The following is an 18,891-nucleotide window of genomic DNA, read 5'->3' on the forward strand; positions in this document are numbered from 1 at the left end:
GGCTCTCCAAATCCCCAAGAGGGTAGTTATATAATAGAGGTTTGCGCTGCATGTACCCTGTCCTGGCAGGAAACCAGATTCTCCAGATTCGGGAAGAGCATGTGTCTTCGGAAGAGATTGCTTTTCCCTACATCCGTTCTCTTACGAGAGGTTTTCCCAACCATTTTATATTCTGAAATTTAGATCTTCATAATGGCAAACATTTTAAGTGGTAGGTCTAAAGTATCTCTCTGAGAAGCCAAAAAGTGAATAAAGAAATGGCAGAAATTATAAATTGATGGAGTCAACCCATGGACAAGTTTTGTTTGAAAGTCCACATGGTGTTTAGTTAGTTATCAATATTTGAAAATTAGGAAATCTTGTATTTTAGAAAATCAAGATTTTTCAGCTTCTCATGAGAAATTAGAAAATAGTCATTGCTGTGTGATAGCTGTTTTGCTGAGCAGAGGGGCTGTCCCTAGCACCCTATCTAGAATGGGGCACAAGCTCTCCAGTTACATGCAGCCCACTCTACTCATTTACATACCTCTCTGATAAGCATCTGATTTTAAAACTTAATTTAGATGAACAAGCCCTATGGCTTAAAAAAAAAAAATCCGTGATTCTAAAATCTTCTGAACCAGTCTAATGAATTACATCCAATCTCACAAACTAAACTGGGTGGAAATGGACCACAATTAGGAAGAAGGAGGACTAAAGAGAGAGGGTAAAGTCTGAGCCTGGATTTGACTTGGACTTTGACCAAGTGAGAGCTGAAGGACACTTTAGGTGAGATCTGAAAGTAAAGACGGGAGTTTTTGCCAAAGGCTCACTCACTTGTTTTCAAACCATAGACTCTTTTTTAAATAATAATTTTTATTATGTTAGTCACCATACAGTACATCCGTAGTTTTTTATGTAAAGTTCCATGATTCATCACTTGCGTATAACACCCAGTGCACCATGCAATACATCCCCTCCTTAATACCCATCACCAGCCTATCCAATTCCTCTGAAGCTCTCAGTTTGTTTCCCAGAGTCCATGGTCTCTCATGGTTCATTCCCCCTTCTNCCAGTGCACCATGCAATACGTGCCCTCCTTACTACCCATCACCAGTCTATCCCATTCCCCCACCCCCTCCCCTCTGAAGTCTTCAGTTTGTTTCTCATAGTCCATAGTCTCTCATGTTTCATTCCCCCTTCTGATTACCCCCCTTTTCTTTATCCCTTTCTTCCCCTACCGATCATCCTACTTCTTATGTTCCATAAATGAGTGAAACCATACAATAATTGTCTTTCTCTGCTTGACTTATTTCACTTTTCATTATCTCCTCCAGTGCCGTCCATGTTGCAGCAAATGTTGAGAATTCGTTCTTTCTGATAGCTGAGTAATATTCCATTGTATATATGGACCACAGCTTCTTAATCCAGTCATCTGTTGAAGGGCATCTCGGCTCCTTCCATGATTTGGCTATTGTGGACAATGCAGCTATGAACATTGGGGTGCATATGGCCCTTCTCTTTACTACGTCTGTATCTTTGGGGTAAACACCCAGTAGTGCAATGGCTGGGTCATAGGGTAGTTCAATTTTTAACTTTTTAAGGGACCTCCACACTGTTTTCCAGAGTGGCTGTACCAACTTGCATTCCCACCAACAATGTAGGAGGGATCCCCTTTCTCCACATCCTCTCCAACATTTGTTGTTTCCTGCCTTGTAAATTTTTGCCATTCTAACTGGTGTAAGGTGGTATCTCAATGTGATTTTGATTTGAAATTCCCTGATGGCTAATGATTTTGAACATTTTTTCATGTGTCTGTTAGCCATTTGTATGTCTTCATTGGAAAAGTGTCTGTTCATATCTTCTGCCCATTTTATGATTTGTTTATTTGTTTCTCGTGTATTGAGTTTGAGAAGTTCTTTGTAGATCTTGGATACCAGTCTTTTATCTGTAGTGTCATTTGCAAATATCTTCTCCCATTCTGTGGGCTGCCTCTTAGTTTTTTTGACTGTTTCCTTGGCTGTGCAGAAGCTTTTTATCTTGATGAAGTCCCACAAGTTCATTTTATCTTTTGTTTCTCTTGCCTTTGGAGATGTGTCATGAAAAAAGTTGCTGTGGCCGATGTCAAAGAGGTTGCAGCCTATGCTCTCCTTTAGGATTTTGATGGATTCCTGTCTCACATTGAGGTCTTTCATTCATTTGGAGTTTATCTTTTTGTATGGTGTGAGAGAGTGGTCACGTTTCATTCTTTTGCATGTAGCTGACCAATTTTCCCAGCACCATTTATTGAAGAGACTTTTTTCCACTGGATGTTTTTTCCATCGACTCTTAATCATAGGAAACAAACTGAGGGTTGCTGGAGGGGAGAGGGGTGAGGGGATGGGGTAACTGGGTGATGGACATGAAGGAAGACTCATGACGTAATAATGAGCAATGGGTATCATATAAGACTCATGAATCAGTGACCTCTACCTCTGAAACTAATAATATATTATATGTTAATTAATTGAATTTAAATTTTAAAAATTAAAAAGAAAAATAAAATAATTAAAAAACAAAACAAATGCAATACAATTGGACAAAACTAGAATACATTGAACTGCTAAAATAAGATCTTCTCTCCCAATTACATGATAGGAACCCAGAATACCTATAAAGAAATAGGGCTTTTCAAAGGGTTTTCATAGCCATCATCCTATAAGATGCTCATGATAAGCCTGTGAAGATAAAGTCAGTATTACTTTTCCCTCTTTGCAAGTGAGAAGACAGACAGGGAAAAGTTATTATGTTCAGTATCACACAACCAATAGGATCTAGAGTGGCCTTTACTGAGACCTGGCAGGCAAATGATTTCTCAGACCTACCCCTCACCCCCACCCCCAAAGAAGCCCTCCCTCACTAGCGACACCCTAGGGAGGCAGCTATAGGGGGGTAACATGTGTGCGTGGCACCTTTTCCTTGACCAGCCCCTCCAGTACGCCTCACAGGAACCAAGTACGCCTGTGGAAGTGGAGGCTGTGGTGCGTGCACGGTGATGGTGTCTAAGCGTGACCCGCTGTCTGCGAACATAAGGTACCCTACCCAGAAGCCGGAGGCCAGTGGGCTCTTTGTTTCTTTGCCAGGCTTGTATTCCCATCTGAGAGCTAAATGTCTCTAAGATCTTGTGATTCTAACCCTCCCTAGATTTTCATCCGCTCTGAGAATCTGATAAAAGCAATGAGCTCTCCCCAGAACGTACATAAACTAATTATATTTTGCACATAGTTTCAGGGAGATTGCAGACCTCCTAAGGCCCATCCATGTGGGAATTCATAATGCCTGGCTAGATAAGATTTAATAAACACATGCCTCCCTGGCTGAGACTAGTTGAAAAGCAAAGGAGTATCCAGAAAACTGGGCCCCCTTTAAGGTTTCTGGGCTGAAAACAGCCAGATCCTCGTTGCGGCTAAATGCACTCATCCAGGGAGTAAATGCTCATTTAGGAGAAACATTTCTCTTTGGCGGTCACGCACTCCCTGTCTGCACACTTCTCACGAGCACAGCTTGTTCTCATCACACGATACTCCCTATGCCATTGCCCTGATGATTAAAGCTTCAGGTTCCTTCTTGTTTTTCTTTTTTTTTCTTTCTTTCTTTTTTTTTTTTTAAGGATTTTTATTTATTTATTTGACAGAGACAGCCAGCAAGAGAGGGAACACAAGCAGGGGGAGTGGGAGAGGAAGAAGCAGGCCCCTAGAGGAGGAGCCTGATGTGGGGCTCGATCCCACAGCGTCGGGATCACTCCCTGAGCCCAAGGCAGACGCTTAACGACTGCGCCACCCAGGCGCCCCCTCCTTCTTGTTTTTCTTATTCTTTTGTTGTGTTGATAACATTCACAATAAAGATGGAGGCAGAACCTGGCTTGGGACCTTTCACCCCTAGATCCTCTGGTCCCCACTCCCTCTCCTTTCTCCTACTAAGGTGTCTGGAATAATCGTTTCATTTGCCACCTCAGGGTTTGCTGGCCAAACCTGACACATCTATGTATCCCAGGGTAAGAAACCCCAATTTAGGCAAACCATTCATTTTACAGATGAGGATACTGAGGCTTAAAGAGATGAAGTGACTTGTTCAAGGTCACACAAGATTCTAGAACAAGGACTTCAATGCACATTTTCTGATTCTGAAAATAATGCTTTTTCTGCTGCTGGTTTGAACCAACCCCGCAGAGCAGGGACCTGAGCTGCAATTGCATCCTTTAATTAAGGGCCAGATTCCAGGACTTAGGCTGCTCCCAAATCCACTGGCCCAAGAAATCAAGAAATGGCCTCAGAACACATGTCATTCCACTGTTCAATGAAACTTACCCAGAGAGTTTAAAATTAACAAGCAAAAAAAATCTCAAATGCAGACATAAAAGACTTAAGTGTGCCTTTTACCTGTTGTGGGGTCAATATCCTAATAAATACTAGTTGAGGTCCAATCATACTCCTGGTGACATGAGTCCATTCCCATTGAGTCCAGACCCAGGTGGGTCTGTATGGGCTTAGAAAGTTTTTCTGAAGTTCAGAATGCCCAGGTTCTCCCTAGGGATCCTCAATTCTTAGAGATAGTACAGAGTCAGCAGAGAGGACTCTAAATTCTCCTTCCCTGTCACCTCTCCAGTTCCCCATCCCCCAGGCTGAATGATAGGCTTGGGGGAGGTTTCTGCTGCCCTTCTTGTTTCTCAGATTCCCCAAGAGGCAGGACAGTGTTACTCTCCTTGATTTTCTTTGTGTTGCTCATATGAAGACACTTCTCCATTACTGCATGCCTGGTGCCCATCTGCTCTCTGTATGGGGCTGCTGTCACCACCGTGGAAGGTGTTGGAAGTATCAACACCAGGCTTCACCCTGTGCAGGTAAGAGCACATTGTAATTTTCTCACTTCTTAACTTTTTCTTTTTAACCAACGCTGTGTTGCTGTGCTGCCTGGAGCTTCTAGATTGTAATCAAGTAAGTAGAAGCTTTGGATGCATATTGATCAAGGTAATAACACCTAAGTGATTTAAAGAAAGTTGGAAATCCACATTTTATTAGATGATCATCTTTTTTCTTACTTTTTCTACTTGAATGATAAGCATGATTATCAAAACATTGATTGATGTCTATGTGACTATATGCTGAAATAAATATTGTACACAAGATATTATTCATAGAATAAAATGTCAGAGACGCACAAGATAAAACGCAGGATTATTCCCTGTGGCATAGGAGGTCTTGGGAGTAAAATGAGAACTGAGGCTGTCTATACCAGAGCACAAGCACAATCATTTCTCCAAATTTTTTTTAAAAGATTTTATTTATTTATATGACAGAGAAAGAGACAGCCAGTGAGAGAGGGAACACAAGCAGGGGGAGTGAGAGAAGCAGGCTCCCAGTGGAGGAGCCTGATGTGGGGCTCGATCCCAGGATTGTGGGATCACGCCCTGAGCCGAAGGCAGACGCTTAACGACTGAGCCACCCAGGCGCCCCCATTTCTCCAAATTTTAACTTGAAGCTGGAACACAGAGGTTGGTTTTAAGAGAACTGTGACATGCGTTGGCAGAAAACACACCAGCTCCTCTGTCATTGTCACAGAGAAGGGAGATAGAGAACTGGAGAATCATAGATCCAGACCCACCAGTACTGTGGGTTCTTCCAGCAGGAGGAGCCCAGAGGGTCTCTGGGTTTCACAACATGAGAATCAATTCCAGGAAGGTCAGCAAAGGCCAAGGACCCAGCAGAATTTACTAGAGTGTCTGGGGTGATCAGGCAGGATAACACTCTGAAATCTAGAACAGGGCTTCCCAAACTTTAATGTGCTAAGAATCATCTGGGAGCTTGTTAAAAATATAGATTCTGAGTCAGGAGGTTTGGAGCAGAGGTCTGAGGTTTTGCACTTCCTGCAAGCTCCCAGGTGGAACCAACACCACTGGTCCATGGACTACACTTTAAATAGCAAGGATCTAGGGCACAGACAAAAATCTTGGATCTTTGAAAGTAGAACTCCTTTTGAGCCAACACAGAAGAATTTAAAGAAAAAAATAAAGTGAGGTCAACAGTAAATAGCCTCCAAATTAATCAAAAGGAGGTGGCCCCATGGTCAGAATTAAGCTGGACAAGAAAGATGTGGAGGTGTTCAAGAAAATTGTTTTTGAAACTTACACAGACTTTCCTTATAATTACTGATTTCCAGAGAATTCTTACTCTAGGAATAGAAGCTACACACTGTTAATTCCCAGTTAGAAGGACCTGAGCATCTGAACTTGAGAGATGATTGTAATGATAGAATAGGCTTCTGAGTCACCTCCTCCACAACAGCATAGGAAAAGGGATGCTGGCCATCTCTGAGCCAGGGGAGGGATGCTCTGCTCAGGGACTGGGTTCCACCATGATAAGGGAGGTGCCAGATATGGACTTTGGGGAGGGGTGGTGACAGCAGAAAGGCCTGTGATCATTCATTCATGTGTCCTTCTAGGAGAGGATCGCCAAGAGCCATGGCACCCAGTGTGGGTTCTGCACCCCTGGGATGGTGATGTCCATGTACACGCTGCTTAGGAACCACCCGCAGCCCTCGGAGGAGCAGCTCCTGGAAGCCCTGGGAGGTAGGGCTAACATGGAAAGAAACCACCACCTGCCTGAGGCCAGGCGGGAATCATGCTTCAGGCTGCTCCACCCTACTCACAAGGTCATCCCAGCCCCACTCAGGGGCCCCCCTGGTTGTTTCTAAAGTAGCTACGGCTCACCCAGGAGCAGGTAAGAACGGCCGAGCACTTGCTGGAGAGGTCACATACCCATCCTGACACCTCAGTTCTCTCTCCAGTGACTTATTTGGCTGCCTTCATTGGAGCTGTCGTAACAGAGTGCCACCAACTAGGTCGGTTAAAACAACAGGAACTTATTCTTTCATGGTTCTGGAGGCTACAAGTCTGAAACCAGGGTGTCAGCAGGGTCGTGCTCCCTCTGAAGGCTCTAGAGGAGGGTTCTTCCTTGCCACTTCTTTGCCTCTGGTGGCTGTTAGCTGTCCTGGCATTGCCTGAGTTATAGATGCGTCACTCCAGTCTCTGCCCCTCTCTTCTCATGGGCTTCTCCCCCTGTGTCTGTGTCCGAATTTTCCTCTTCTTATAAGGACACTAGTCCTTTTAAGGGTTAGGATGGACTCTAATCCAGTATGACCTCAATTTAGCTTGAGTATATCTGCAGAGGTCCTGTTCCAAATAAGGTCACATTCATAGGTTCCAGGTGTTTGAACCTCAACATATCTTTTCTGGAGAACGCAGTTCCACCCACAACAGAGCACTTCACATATTGAAAGGATGCTTTAAATTTTGCAATGGGTTTGAGTTACTACAGAGGAGTACCTACTCATATCCCTTTTGCAGGATCAATAAACACCATTTTCAGGTGTCAACAGTGTCTAAACAAGTTATCTGTTAAATATACAAATTCTTAAATTGAGACCTGAAGGTGAGCACAGACACACTCTCGTAATCTGCGAGTTGCTGGCGGTTGCTTCCTTTACTCTCTTGGCCCCATTACAGAAAATCATATAGTGCCTTAGAACTGGCCTGTATTTTCTTGTTTTAGGATCTCCTGTATCTTACATAGATACATGTTGAGTGAATGAATAAACTAATGGACGGAGGCAAGTGAGCTCACTAGGTAGATGACCATCTTCTTTGGGACGGAGAAAAAAACTGGAACTGACATGGTGGGAAGGTTCATATTCTAAGAACAGGAAAAAAGCGTTGAACAGTCTGGCAGCTATTTAAACATTCTCAAAAAAAAAAAAAAACCTAGGTCTGTTTTAACTTTTGAAAGAAACTAGTAAAAATAAAGCCTACTGATAAGCACGGTTCTTCTCTGATAGGTAATCTATGCCGCTGCACCGGGTATCGGCCAATTCTCGCAAGCGGAAGGACCTTCTGTGTGGTGAGTAGGTGACTGGGGACACCCTACAGAGCAAGAATGACAGTGACAGCTGGTCAAGGCTGGGAATGTAGGGGTTGAACTGTTTAGATCATCTAAACAGACTATAAGCGAGACTGTAAGTGAGTCAGTTCTAACTGACTCATGAGAATTTTAGCTACTTGTTGAGGACAGGGTGAAAGCTATGCCACCTCTGACATTCCACATCCCACCACAGAGGGCAGTCCCGTGATCTCACCAGGCATCCGCATATCTTCCATGGCTAGTTAAGCAAGGCATCAGGACAGCACAGGTAGGAGGGCTCCAGCAAATCCAAGGAGACAAAGGTGTGGAATTTTCTCTGGGGAGGCAAGGTTAGTTCCAAGAATTCAGACTGGCTGGGAAAGTGTCAGCAGGTAACGAAATGAAATATGCAGAGTGGAATCCAAAATTCAACCCCAAGTACAAGAGCACAGAGAGTTTCCTTCACAAAATGGGGTGACGGATGCCTGGGTGGCTCAGTCAGTTAAGTGTCTGCCTTTGGCTCAGGTCATGATCCCAGGGTCCTGGGATGGAGCCCCACATTGGGCTCCTTGCTCAGCAGGGAGCCTGCTTCTCCCTCTGCCTGCTGCTCCCCCTGCTTGCGTACTCTCTCTCTCTCTCTGACAAATAAATAAAATCTTCAAAAAAATAAAAATAAAAATAAAATAAAATGGGGTGCTTCACAGGCTGCTGTGAAGATCAAATGAGAAATCATGGGCAAAGCATGTAGCAAAGTTCTGGCTGGCACTTAGTTGCTACTGTTTACTGATAATGCTGTTGAGGCAGGGTGGATGTGGGCAGTACTGGCCTTACACCCAAGCAAGGAGAACTCCACATTTGGAAGGGCCCCTTGCTGGTCCTCCTCCAGCCATTCTCAGGAGACCATGGAGCCAAGGTGACTTGCTTAGCTGGACCCTTCACCCTTTTCTAGGCCATGCTTCAGATATGGTCTTGACCCCATTCCCAGGCCTGACACCAACCTCTTCCTGAGCCCATCTTCCTAGGGCAGATCATAACAGCCAGTGTGTGTACCCCTAGGTTAAAGGGCAGCCAACAACTGGCTGTTTCTGGAAAAAGTGCATGGAGCTGATGCATTCAGGCCAGGATGTTCACACAGGTGTTTGAGTCCCCTCAGTTCAGAACAGAGCCAGGGTGGGAAGAGGAGGGCAGAAGACCAAGACTGGGGAGTCCATTTATACTCTTGCCCTAGCTCCACAAATGGCAGGGGTAGGCCTGGAAGTGGACCGCAGGTGTATCCCTCTCCCCAGAGCCAGGCAGGTCCCCAGTAGGTGCATGTCCCAGACTTCCGCTCCCACACAAGGGAACCAAAGTTGTTAAGCTGAGAAACAAAATGAATAGCTTGTAAACCCATTAAATTGCAAATGTAAGTGAAGCACTTGTCAAATATGAATAAAGGAAGTTAAAGGAAACCTCTCTTTCCCTGGAATATGCATGTTATCCATATATATATATATATATATATATATATATATTATATATGTCCTTATATAGGGGCACCTGGGTGGCTCAGTTGTTAAGCGTCTGCCTTCAGCTCAGGGCATGATCCCGGAGTTCTGGGATCGAGCCCCAGCCCCACGTCAGGCTCTTCTGCTGGGAGCCTGCTTCTTCCTCTCCCACGCCCCCTGCTTGTGTTCCCTCTCTCACTGGCCGTCTCTCTCTCTCTGTCAAATAAATAAATAAAATCTTTTTTAAAAAAAAGTCCTTATATAAATAATAACATTCAGTGTTGCTAGATCTTATATATGCTAGAGAATGAATAAATCATCATTGCCCTGAAAGGTATCATATCAATTAATTCTACCACTAGGAATTCACCTATGAAAAAATTTAGAGACGTGCACAAAGCTGTCTATGTAATGGACAGAAATGCTCATTACGTTATTTATAGTTATACAATGTAGGGAAAACACCTGTGTATAACAATAGCAAATCTTATGAATATATTATAGAATAGCCAGAAGATGGACTATTATATGGTCAGTAAAATTATATTTTAAAGACATTTTAGATATACTATATGTTGGCTAATTGAATTTAAATTTAAAAAAATAAAGTCATTTTAATGATACGGGAGAAGATCCACAATATAAATGAATAAATAAACACATAAATGAGCAAATAATAGGCAAATAAATGAATAGAAAGGCAAAATAAAAAGTATATTGTACTATAAATATAGTACAAATATGTAATACATAAAAATATTATCAGTGGAATTGGGTAATGGCAGTTTCTTTTATGCTTCTTTATATTCTTTATTATTATAGATTATTATACTACATATTTTTGTATATATTACATACCATATTATATATTTCATATAGTCTATATTATCATTTTTTTAAAAGATTTATTTATTTATTTGAGGGAGAGAGAGAGAGAGAGTGCGCGCATACAGAGGGAGAAGCAGTCTCTCCACTGAGCAGGGAGCCTGATGCAGAACTCGATCCCAGGATCCCAGGATCATGACCTGAGCCAAAAGCAGACACTTAACCAACTGAGCCATGCATGCGCCCCAATCATTCTATTTTTGAAATAAAGCAAAAGAAGAAAGATCTTGTAATTATCCCTGTTCCAACAGAAACCACCAAAAATGACTTTAAAAAGCCTGGAGTCCCATTAAATTGCCAAGCCTTCCGAGGCACACACCCATTTACCTATTCAGAAGTTTTTCATCTGAAGGCATTTCACTGTCCTAGGAGTCAAATGGCTGTCAACAGAAAGGAACAGGAAAATGCTGCTTGGATCCCAGAGGAAATGATTCTTCTTCACTCCTCAGGGAAAGTGACGTGAGTCCCTGTTTGTTTGGTCCTCTCCCTGAGAGTACTGCTTAATGCTGGCCCAGTGTTAAAACTTTGCTTCTAAGTGCTGATGGTCACACTCCGCATTACTTTCAAACCCCTAAGGCACATGCACAAATAAAGCACTTTTCATTTGGAACCTGGTAACAGGGTGATTCAAAGCCAGGCTCTGATATTCCCCTTCAGTCTCTGGAAGGATGAAACAAGAAAACATAAACCCACTCAGACAAGAGGAAAAGACCTGCCCCAACTATAATGAGTCCCATCCTTGGGTGGGAAAGGGGTTTTGTGCCCTGCCCCACTCAGGCAGAGCTGTCCTCTATCACCGTGTCCCCTCCTTTGCAGAGAGAGGGCACTGCAACCTCAGGAAGGAAGCCTGTCCAAAGTCACATGGCGAGGACGTGATCACCACAGCTGGGAAGTCTCGCCCGGAAACATTGTAGTCTCTGGCTTTGCTCTCTGAGAGATACTAGTTTCCAAAAAGGACCCACTGCCAAGTTCTTAAAGCAATTACTTAGAGAAGTTGGAATAAGGATAAAATAGAGTCTGCTCCCTGTAGACGAGGAAATCTGAAAGAACAGAGCTGCCCTTGGACGACACCCAGCCAGTCATCCCCCTGCTGTAACTATCTCTCTTTTTTTATAATAATTTTTTATTATGTTATGTTAGTTACCAACAGTATATCCTTAGTTTCTGATATAACGTTCCATACTATTTCTATCCCGCACACGTACCTTGTTCCCATTCTTGGCCTCCCACCATCACCTCATTTCGGTCTGAAGAAAATGGCAGTGAAACAGAGGGTTATTGCCACAGAAGGCAGGCTGCACCCCCCACGAGCATTTCACAGAGTATCAGTTTGCCTCAGAGGCGTCAATACATTCTCAAGTCCGATCCTCGATTTTGTGGCCTCAGTAAGTCCATCTGGGCAATGATTGGGCTCTGGGGACCACCTGATTCACTTTAACCAAACTTGAAAGAACTTGATATTTAAACTGGAATGTGCCCTAATGTTCATTCACAGAAGCACAATTATAAAGTGGATCTAATGGTCAACAAGCTGCATGTCCTTTCCCTGTAGGAAAGCACACATAGGAAGCCCCATTATAATGAGGTTGCTTGGTGAACATGGATGCAGAGCAACTGGATAACCTTAAGGGTAATACCATGGAAGACCCCTCTCTTCCACCAGGGTAGACCAGCTGGATGGCAGGTGTCCGCTCCATGACTCTCCTTCTCTTAAAGCTGCATTAAGATCTTCTATTTTTAAGTCCTGGCCTAACACCTATTTGGGGGAACTTTCAATCCTCAGATCTGACTCGTTATGTTTTTTTACATTTTCATTCTCACACACTATCTTTTTCCTAGGTTTTAGAGACACAGCACATTATTGCCCCCAGGTCAATTCTAGCTAATGCAAAAACTGATCATTCAGATGTTGGCCTGTATTTCCTCAATCTGGGGTCTTACTAAGAATCTTTATAAGGAACAGTTGCAAGTTTCCCTTCTGGAACCTGGGAAGACCCCAGAGAAATAGAAAAAGAGGGGGAGTGTTGGACAAATGTCAATCCATTTCACCTAATTGTCACAAATTACCCTTCAAAATATGCACTATTTCCATTTACCTTTAGAGAGGTTAAGTAACTTTCCTTTGGGAGGGTCAGGGAGCCAAGTTGTGGCAGAGCTGAGAGTGAACCCAGGTCTGCCCCTGATGTCCACCCATGCTCTTCCCCGTTACACAGACCTCTAGCTCTGCTTCCCGTGGTTCTCCCGGTTTGCTGTACCTCTTCAGGAATGCTTTCTGGGAATAAGTGTTTCCAAAGCTAAAACAGATCTCTTTCAGACAAGATTAGAGTTTGGGTAACTTTCCACTGTGCTTTAGTTTCCTAATTGGTAAAAATGGAGATGATAGTTTGCATTCTTTATATAATTGTCATGAGGACCAAACAAATTATTAATTATTACATTAAATTATGATGTAAAAGCACTTAGAGTGTAAAACTCCATAAATGTTAGCTGTTTGGTGTTAAAATTAGTGAGGGTGGTTTATGCATAGGCATGTATGTCTAGAGTCATTTTTATTGAAACTTCAGGACTTCTCAGAGCCTTTAGCATTTTGAATCCTGACTTGACCGGTAAGAGGACAGTGACTAGGGCACAGTGGAGATGAGTCCCCTCTGATAGTTTCTCATATACTGCCTTGGTGTTTCGCAGGGGACTCTTCAAACTATTTTGGAGAGTACCCTTTTCCTTAGTATATTAAGGGCAAATCAGTATTTCTCTTACAACAAAACTCTTATTTAAAACTTTGATTTGTTTTGAACTATTTCCCATTACTCTCATATTAAGAGAGTAGGAGAATTATGACTATGTTCATTTTGCCTAATTAATGTAAAGAATTACAATGCTGTTTCTGCTTCAGCTGGGCTGACAAGGCCATCTTCTGCCCTTTGTAAAGATTTGCACAGAGTTATTTGCGGAAGACGAGTTCCAGCCCTTGGACCCTACCCAGGAGCTTATATTTCCCCCAGAACTCCTGGTAAGATAAGTTGGGTGCTTTATGTGTTTGTTTAAATGTCACTGGTTATAAACTCAGTTTTATAAAACCACCCTTTCCTTCCTGTGAAGTTGTCAAACTGTGGAAATATTTGATCACATCAAGAAGCCTGTCCCCGCCCAGCTCAGCAACCCCTCCCTGGCTGATGCCCTGGACACACTCCTTGAAGCCTCGGCTGAGGCTCTTTGTTGAATGGCTTCATCATTACTCCCATCGTTGTCATCTGCAGCATGTCTCTGTTCACTGTCCTAGCCATCCCACTTTGCTCAGCTTCTCACTTGGTCTTCTAACCATACTAGTACATTGACCCCAAGGAGCACTTCCAGGGCCCTCCCCATGCCCTACCCTTCCCTCTATCAGCATCTCTCTCTCCTCTCTGGCATCCAGTGGTCCCATTCTATAAAATACCTACTTCTGAAGGGGTTCTGATGTGTTTATTCACTCATTCGACATATATCAATTATCCAGCAACATGCCAGGCAGTCTTCTAGGTACTAAATATACAGCAAGGAGTAAAACTAACATAAAAACCCACCCTCAAGGAGTTGTCATCTGGTAGGAGAGACAGGTAATAAGCAAGATAATAGATAAGAGATACAGTGTGTTAGCCAGTGAGAAGTGCTAAGAAGGAAAAAAATAAAACTGAGAAGGGGACTAGAATACTGGCCAGAGAAGATTTCTCTAAGAAAGTAACATTTGAAAAAAGTCCTACCAGAAGTGAGGGAGCAGCCTCGACAGTAGGGGAAAAGCAGTCCAGGCAGTGCACACAGCAGGTGCAACGGTGCCAAGGGTAGGAGAATGCTTGCCCTGATCAAGGGGCAGAGCAGGGTGCAGGCTGGCTGGAGCACAATGAACAAGGTCAGAAAGCCACTAGGAAACAGACCACAAGGACTTAGGCTACTGACTTTTACCACACAAGAAATGAGAAATGATTAGGGAGGTTAGACAGGGGAGGGGAAGTTTCCTATTAATTTTGTAATGGGATCTGGTATCGTTCTGGCTGTTGGGTTGGGAATAGCCTGCCAAGGGGCACAGGAAGGAACAGCGAGCCACGTCAGGGTGCTAGTGATATCCTGAGAGATGGTGGTGCTGGACCAGACTGCCAACATGTAGTGGAGGAGAGTGGATTCTGGATATATTTTGAAGGAGAGCCAACAAGATTTGCTGCTGGATGTGATGTGGGGTGTAGGAGAGGGAGAGAGGTCCCAGGCTGACTCTGGGACTTTGGGCACCTGGAAGGGGGAGTGGCCATTGACAGAGAAAGGGAAGACCTCAGGAAGAGCAGGGTATTTTTTTGGTGGGGGATCCTTTTGGGGGGCTTCAGAAAAGATGGGATATGAGGAGCTCAGTTTGGGATATGTTAAATCTGCGATGCCGTTTAGACATCTCAGAGGAGACATCAAGTCTCATTCAGATCTATGAGTTTGGATTTCAGAGGAAAAGTCCAGGCTGATGAGGTTAATTTAGGAGTATTAGTATAATTATGATTTTTAAGGCCATGATACTGAGTTGTGTTCAATTAATCTATACTGAAGTGTCATTGACAGGTACCAGCCTATTTTGTCACTTGCCTGCAAAGAGCTACATATTTTAACAAGTCTTCAGTTAAAGAAGTAAATATCTAATTATGGAAATACAGGCATTAGTCAGTGGGTATAGTATCTTTTCGGTCAAGTGGACCCCAGGGCTCCTGCAAACTCTCTAGAGGAACGTACCTCCCTCTGGGGTCCTGAGGCAGGTGTGCCCAAGTGCATACACACTTGTCCTTTGCACTTAGAGAATGGCAGAGAAGCCAGAAAAACAAACCCTGATTTTTCGTGGAGAGAGGGTTGCTTGGATCTCCCCTGGCACCCTCAAGGATCTCCTGGAGCTGAAAGCCAAACATCCTGAAGCCCCTCTCATCTCGGGCAACACCTCACTGGGTGAGTGATTACAGCGTTTCTCCTGCCACCGTTAGAGCCGAGCCCAACCTCCCGTCCCCTACTTTGCTCTCAGTCTAAAACACTACTTTTTAGGGATAAAGCTCAACCCTTGGAATAAAAAGATTGTAAGATAGTAGTGCATTATAAAAATTACTATAGAAATAATTAGATCATTATATCATATGATATATAATATAAAGTACACAAATGCTATTTTGGGTCAGGAATATATGTGATATATATCATATGATATAATGATCTAATTATTTCTATAATTTTAGATATAAATAATATATAAATTGTATATAATAATATAAAAGCACAATACAAATATCATATTATAATATAATAAAATGGTCTCCAAAGTTGGATGTACCTATACCCTGGGAATATGTAGCATGACCCCCTGAGGTGTGGAGAAAAAATATTGGAGTTTTTTTTATCATTTAATTTATCTTGTCTTTTTTTATTTTGTTTTTGTTAAATAGTGAGTAGATATAATAGAAGTTTATAAAATACGTATGGGTATGCTAACAGTGCACACCCAGTTATCACCTACACCCAGTTTAACAATGAGAACTTTACCGAAAACTTTGAAAGCCCTTTGAGCCCTCCTAACCACATTCCCTTCCTTCCCTTCCTCTCAGAAGCACTCATTAGTCTGAATGTGGTGATGGTCAGTCACCCTCTTGTTTTTACAATTTTACCATGTATATTTGCGTCTTTAAGCAAGGTGTCATTGACTTTAGCGTATTTTTGAACTTCACATAAATAGACTAACACAGTATTACTCTTCTTCTATTTGCTTTGTTCGTTCAACGTTCTTGACCTGAAATACACTCATAGTGTTGCAGGTAACTGCTAGATTCCATTGTGTGACTGTGTATAATTTGCTCATGCATTCTACTATTAAAGGACGTGCAGTGCTTTCCAAGTTTTGGCTATTATGAATATTCTTTTTTTGTTATTTTTTATTTTAATTCCAGTATAGTCAACATACAGTGTTGTATCAGTTCCAGGTGTACAATATTGTGATTCAACAATTCTACATGTTGCTCAGTGCTCATCATGGTGAATGTAGTCTTTAATCCCCATCACTTATTTCACCCATCTTCCCACCCACCTCCCCTCTGGTAACCATCAGTTTGTTCTCTATAGTTAAAAATCTATTTCTTAGGTTGTCTCTCTCCTTTTTTTTTTTTTTTTGCCGTTGCACATTTGTTTTGTTTCTTAAATTCCACATGTGAGTGAGATTATATAGTATTCATCTTTCTCTGACTGACTTATTTCACTTAGCATTATACCCTCTAGCTCCATCCATGTTATTGCAAATGGCAGGAGTTAATTTTTTTATGCCTGAGTAATATTCCATTGTATCTATATACCACATCTTCTTTATCCATTCATCTATTGATAGACACTTAGACTGTTTCCGTAATTTGGCTATTGTAGATAAGGCTGCAATAAACATAGGGGTACATGTATCCTTTTGAATTAGTATTTTTGTATTTGGGGGGTAAGTACCCAGTAGTGCAATCGCTGGATCGAAGGGTAGTTCTATTTTTAACTTTTTAAAGAAGCTCCACACTGTTTTCCACAGCGGTTGCACCAGTTTGCATCCCCACCAACAGTGCACAAAGGTTCCTTTTTCTCCACATCCTCACCAACACCTGTTGTTTCTTGTGTTTTCGATTTTAGTCATTCTGACAGGTATAAGGTGTTATCTCACTGTAGTTTTTATTTGCATTTCCCTGATGATGAGTGATGTTGAGCATCTTGTCATGTGTCTGTCAGCCATCTGTATGTCTTCTTTGGAGAAATGTCTATTCATGACCTCTGTCCATTTTTAATTGGATTATTTGGCTTTTGGCTGTTGAGTTGTATAAGTTCTTTACACAGTTTGGATACCAACCCTTTAGTGGATATGTCATTTACAAATATCTTCTCCCATTCAATAGGTTGCCTTTTAGTTTTGTTGTTTGTTTCCTTTGATGTGCAGAAACTTTTTATTTTGATGTAGTTTCAATAGTTTATTTTTGCTTTTATTTCCCTTGCCTCAGGAGACATATCTAGAAAAACATTTGTTTGGTAGAATTCACCTGTGAACCTCTCTGGTCCTAGACTTTTGTCTGTTGGGAGTTTTTTGATTATGGATTTAAATTGCTAGTTACTGGTCTGTTCAAATTTTCTATTTCTTTCTGCTTCAGTTTTGATAGGTTATATGTTTCTTATTATGAAAATTCTTATATATGTCCTGGTTCCAGTGTGTAAGCACTTTCTAAGAACCTCCCATCCATTCTGTTTTCTATTTTTATATACATATAATGAATGTAAAAATAAGTAAATACATGTACTGGAAGAGCATCCTTATAAATTTACTTTGCAGGGTATATAGCCACTGCTTTTACATCTATATACATTTATTATCAATTTTTTTAAAAATTAGTATCTGAATATTTTTATGAGAAATTTTCAATGCCAAAAAAAGGGCATTTTCTCTTTCCTAAATCTCTCTAAAATATATATATTTACTTTTCAGGTCCTGCAGTGAAATCTCAAGGACATTTTCACCCAATTCTCCTCTCTCCTGCTAGGATTTCTGAGCTCAGTATGGTATCCAAAACAAGTGATGGTGAGTTCCTGGTATTCTTAATAAAACATTAGTGAACCAATCCCTGCACAAAGCTTACACTTGCCAAGGAGCTTGGAACCTACTTACACGTTTGTCTTGTCTGGCCTATTTCTAGCTCTTCATCATTTTTCTGTTGTGATACAATATCCCTACCATAAAACCTTACTATCAAATCTTTGCACAGAATATGAGGTATTCAGATGACATCATTCAAGGCCTTGTAGTCACCTGCAGGATTCTTGCCTGTAAAATGCCATGGTGACCTAAAGACAAAACATTTGCAGTGTAATTTTGATGGGAAGACAGCAAGAGAACTAGTATTATCCATCAGTTGAATGGTCAGTTTCTAGGAGGGAGGATGTTTGCAAGGAGAAAGTAGGAGAAATATTGTATGGCACTCAAGTGTTACTTATTTCATGTGGACAGTGGTAAGAGGTAAAATGAGACAAAGACCTGCCCAGGCAAGCACCCCAGTCACTTACAACGTCCTTCAGGGCCCACTACATACAAACACTACTACATCAGGCAAGGTGGTACTCACAAAGTAGGAAGAAAACATACAAGACTGACTTCGGCTGCACAGCAAACCCTTGCGGGGTGTGACAAAAAGAACCTTATTTTACTCCTTTCCTCATCCCCCAGAGCTCCTAGCATGTAAGCCCATGCATATAAGTACTCTGTTCAATGACTGACAAGTGAATCGATGGGAAAAAACGAATGAATGAGTGGGTCAGGAACTTGAATTTGGGATGCAGTGGTAATGATGACTTTCTTAGGCAGCAAGGAGATAGACTGAGCTGAAAACTGAGTCAAGACTGACTTGTAGGCCATTGTGTCCTTTTAGGCATCAATGGTAGGCAGGCGAGGGGACCTGCCTTGGCTGTGTCACTGCCATTCAGGAGTCCTACCTTCTTGGCTCCTAACCACCATTAGCCAAAGTCAGACTGTGCGGCCGACCAGCAAGCATGCCCTTCCCCGGCATCATCCTACCCATTTGCCAGGGAAGGGACCCTTCCTGGTTTTGCCCGGC

General features: G+C 42.2%; 1 protein-coding gene across 4 annotated transcripts in view; it reads left to right on the plus strand.

The window, feature by feature from the left end:
* AOX2 (aldehyde oxidase 2) overlaps positions 1-18,891 on the plus strand; it is an 80,887-nt gene that overhangs the window by 2,415 nt on the left and 59,581 nt on the right. For 2 of the 4 annotated variants that reach the window (XM_002915840.4, NM_001304852.1), the window contains exons 3-10: positions 2,955-3,051; positions 4,750-4,858; positions 6,457-6,583; positions 7,849-7,910; positions 10,649-10,738; positions 13,209-13,289; positions 15,085-15,229; positions 17,769-17,861. In XM_002915840.4, the coding sequence (XP_002915886.1) occupies positions 2,955-3,051; positions 4,750-4,858; positions 6,457-6,583; positions 7,849-7,910; positions 10,649-10,738; positions 13,209-13,289; positions 15,085-15,229; positions 17,769-17,861 (804 nt within the window). Of the gene's footprint in view, positions 1-2,577; positions 3,052-4,749; positions 4,859-6,456; positions 6,584-7,848; positions 7,911-10,648; positions 10,739-13,208; positions 13,290-15,084; positions 15,230-17,768; positions 17,862-18,891 lie in introns of those variants that run through there. The other 2 variants (XM_034641120.1, XM_034641111.1) reach the window with 2 other exon arrangements.

Source organism: Ailuropoda melanoleuca, chromosome 2 (genome assembly GCF_002007445.2).
Source record: "Ailuropoda melanoleuca isolate Jingjing chromosome 2, ASM200744v2, whole genome shotgun sequence".
NCBI lineage: Eukaryota > Metazoa > Chordata > Mammalia > Carnivora > Ursidae > Ailuropoda > Ailuropoda melanoleuca.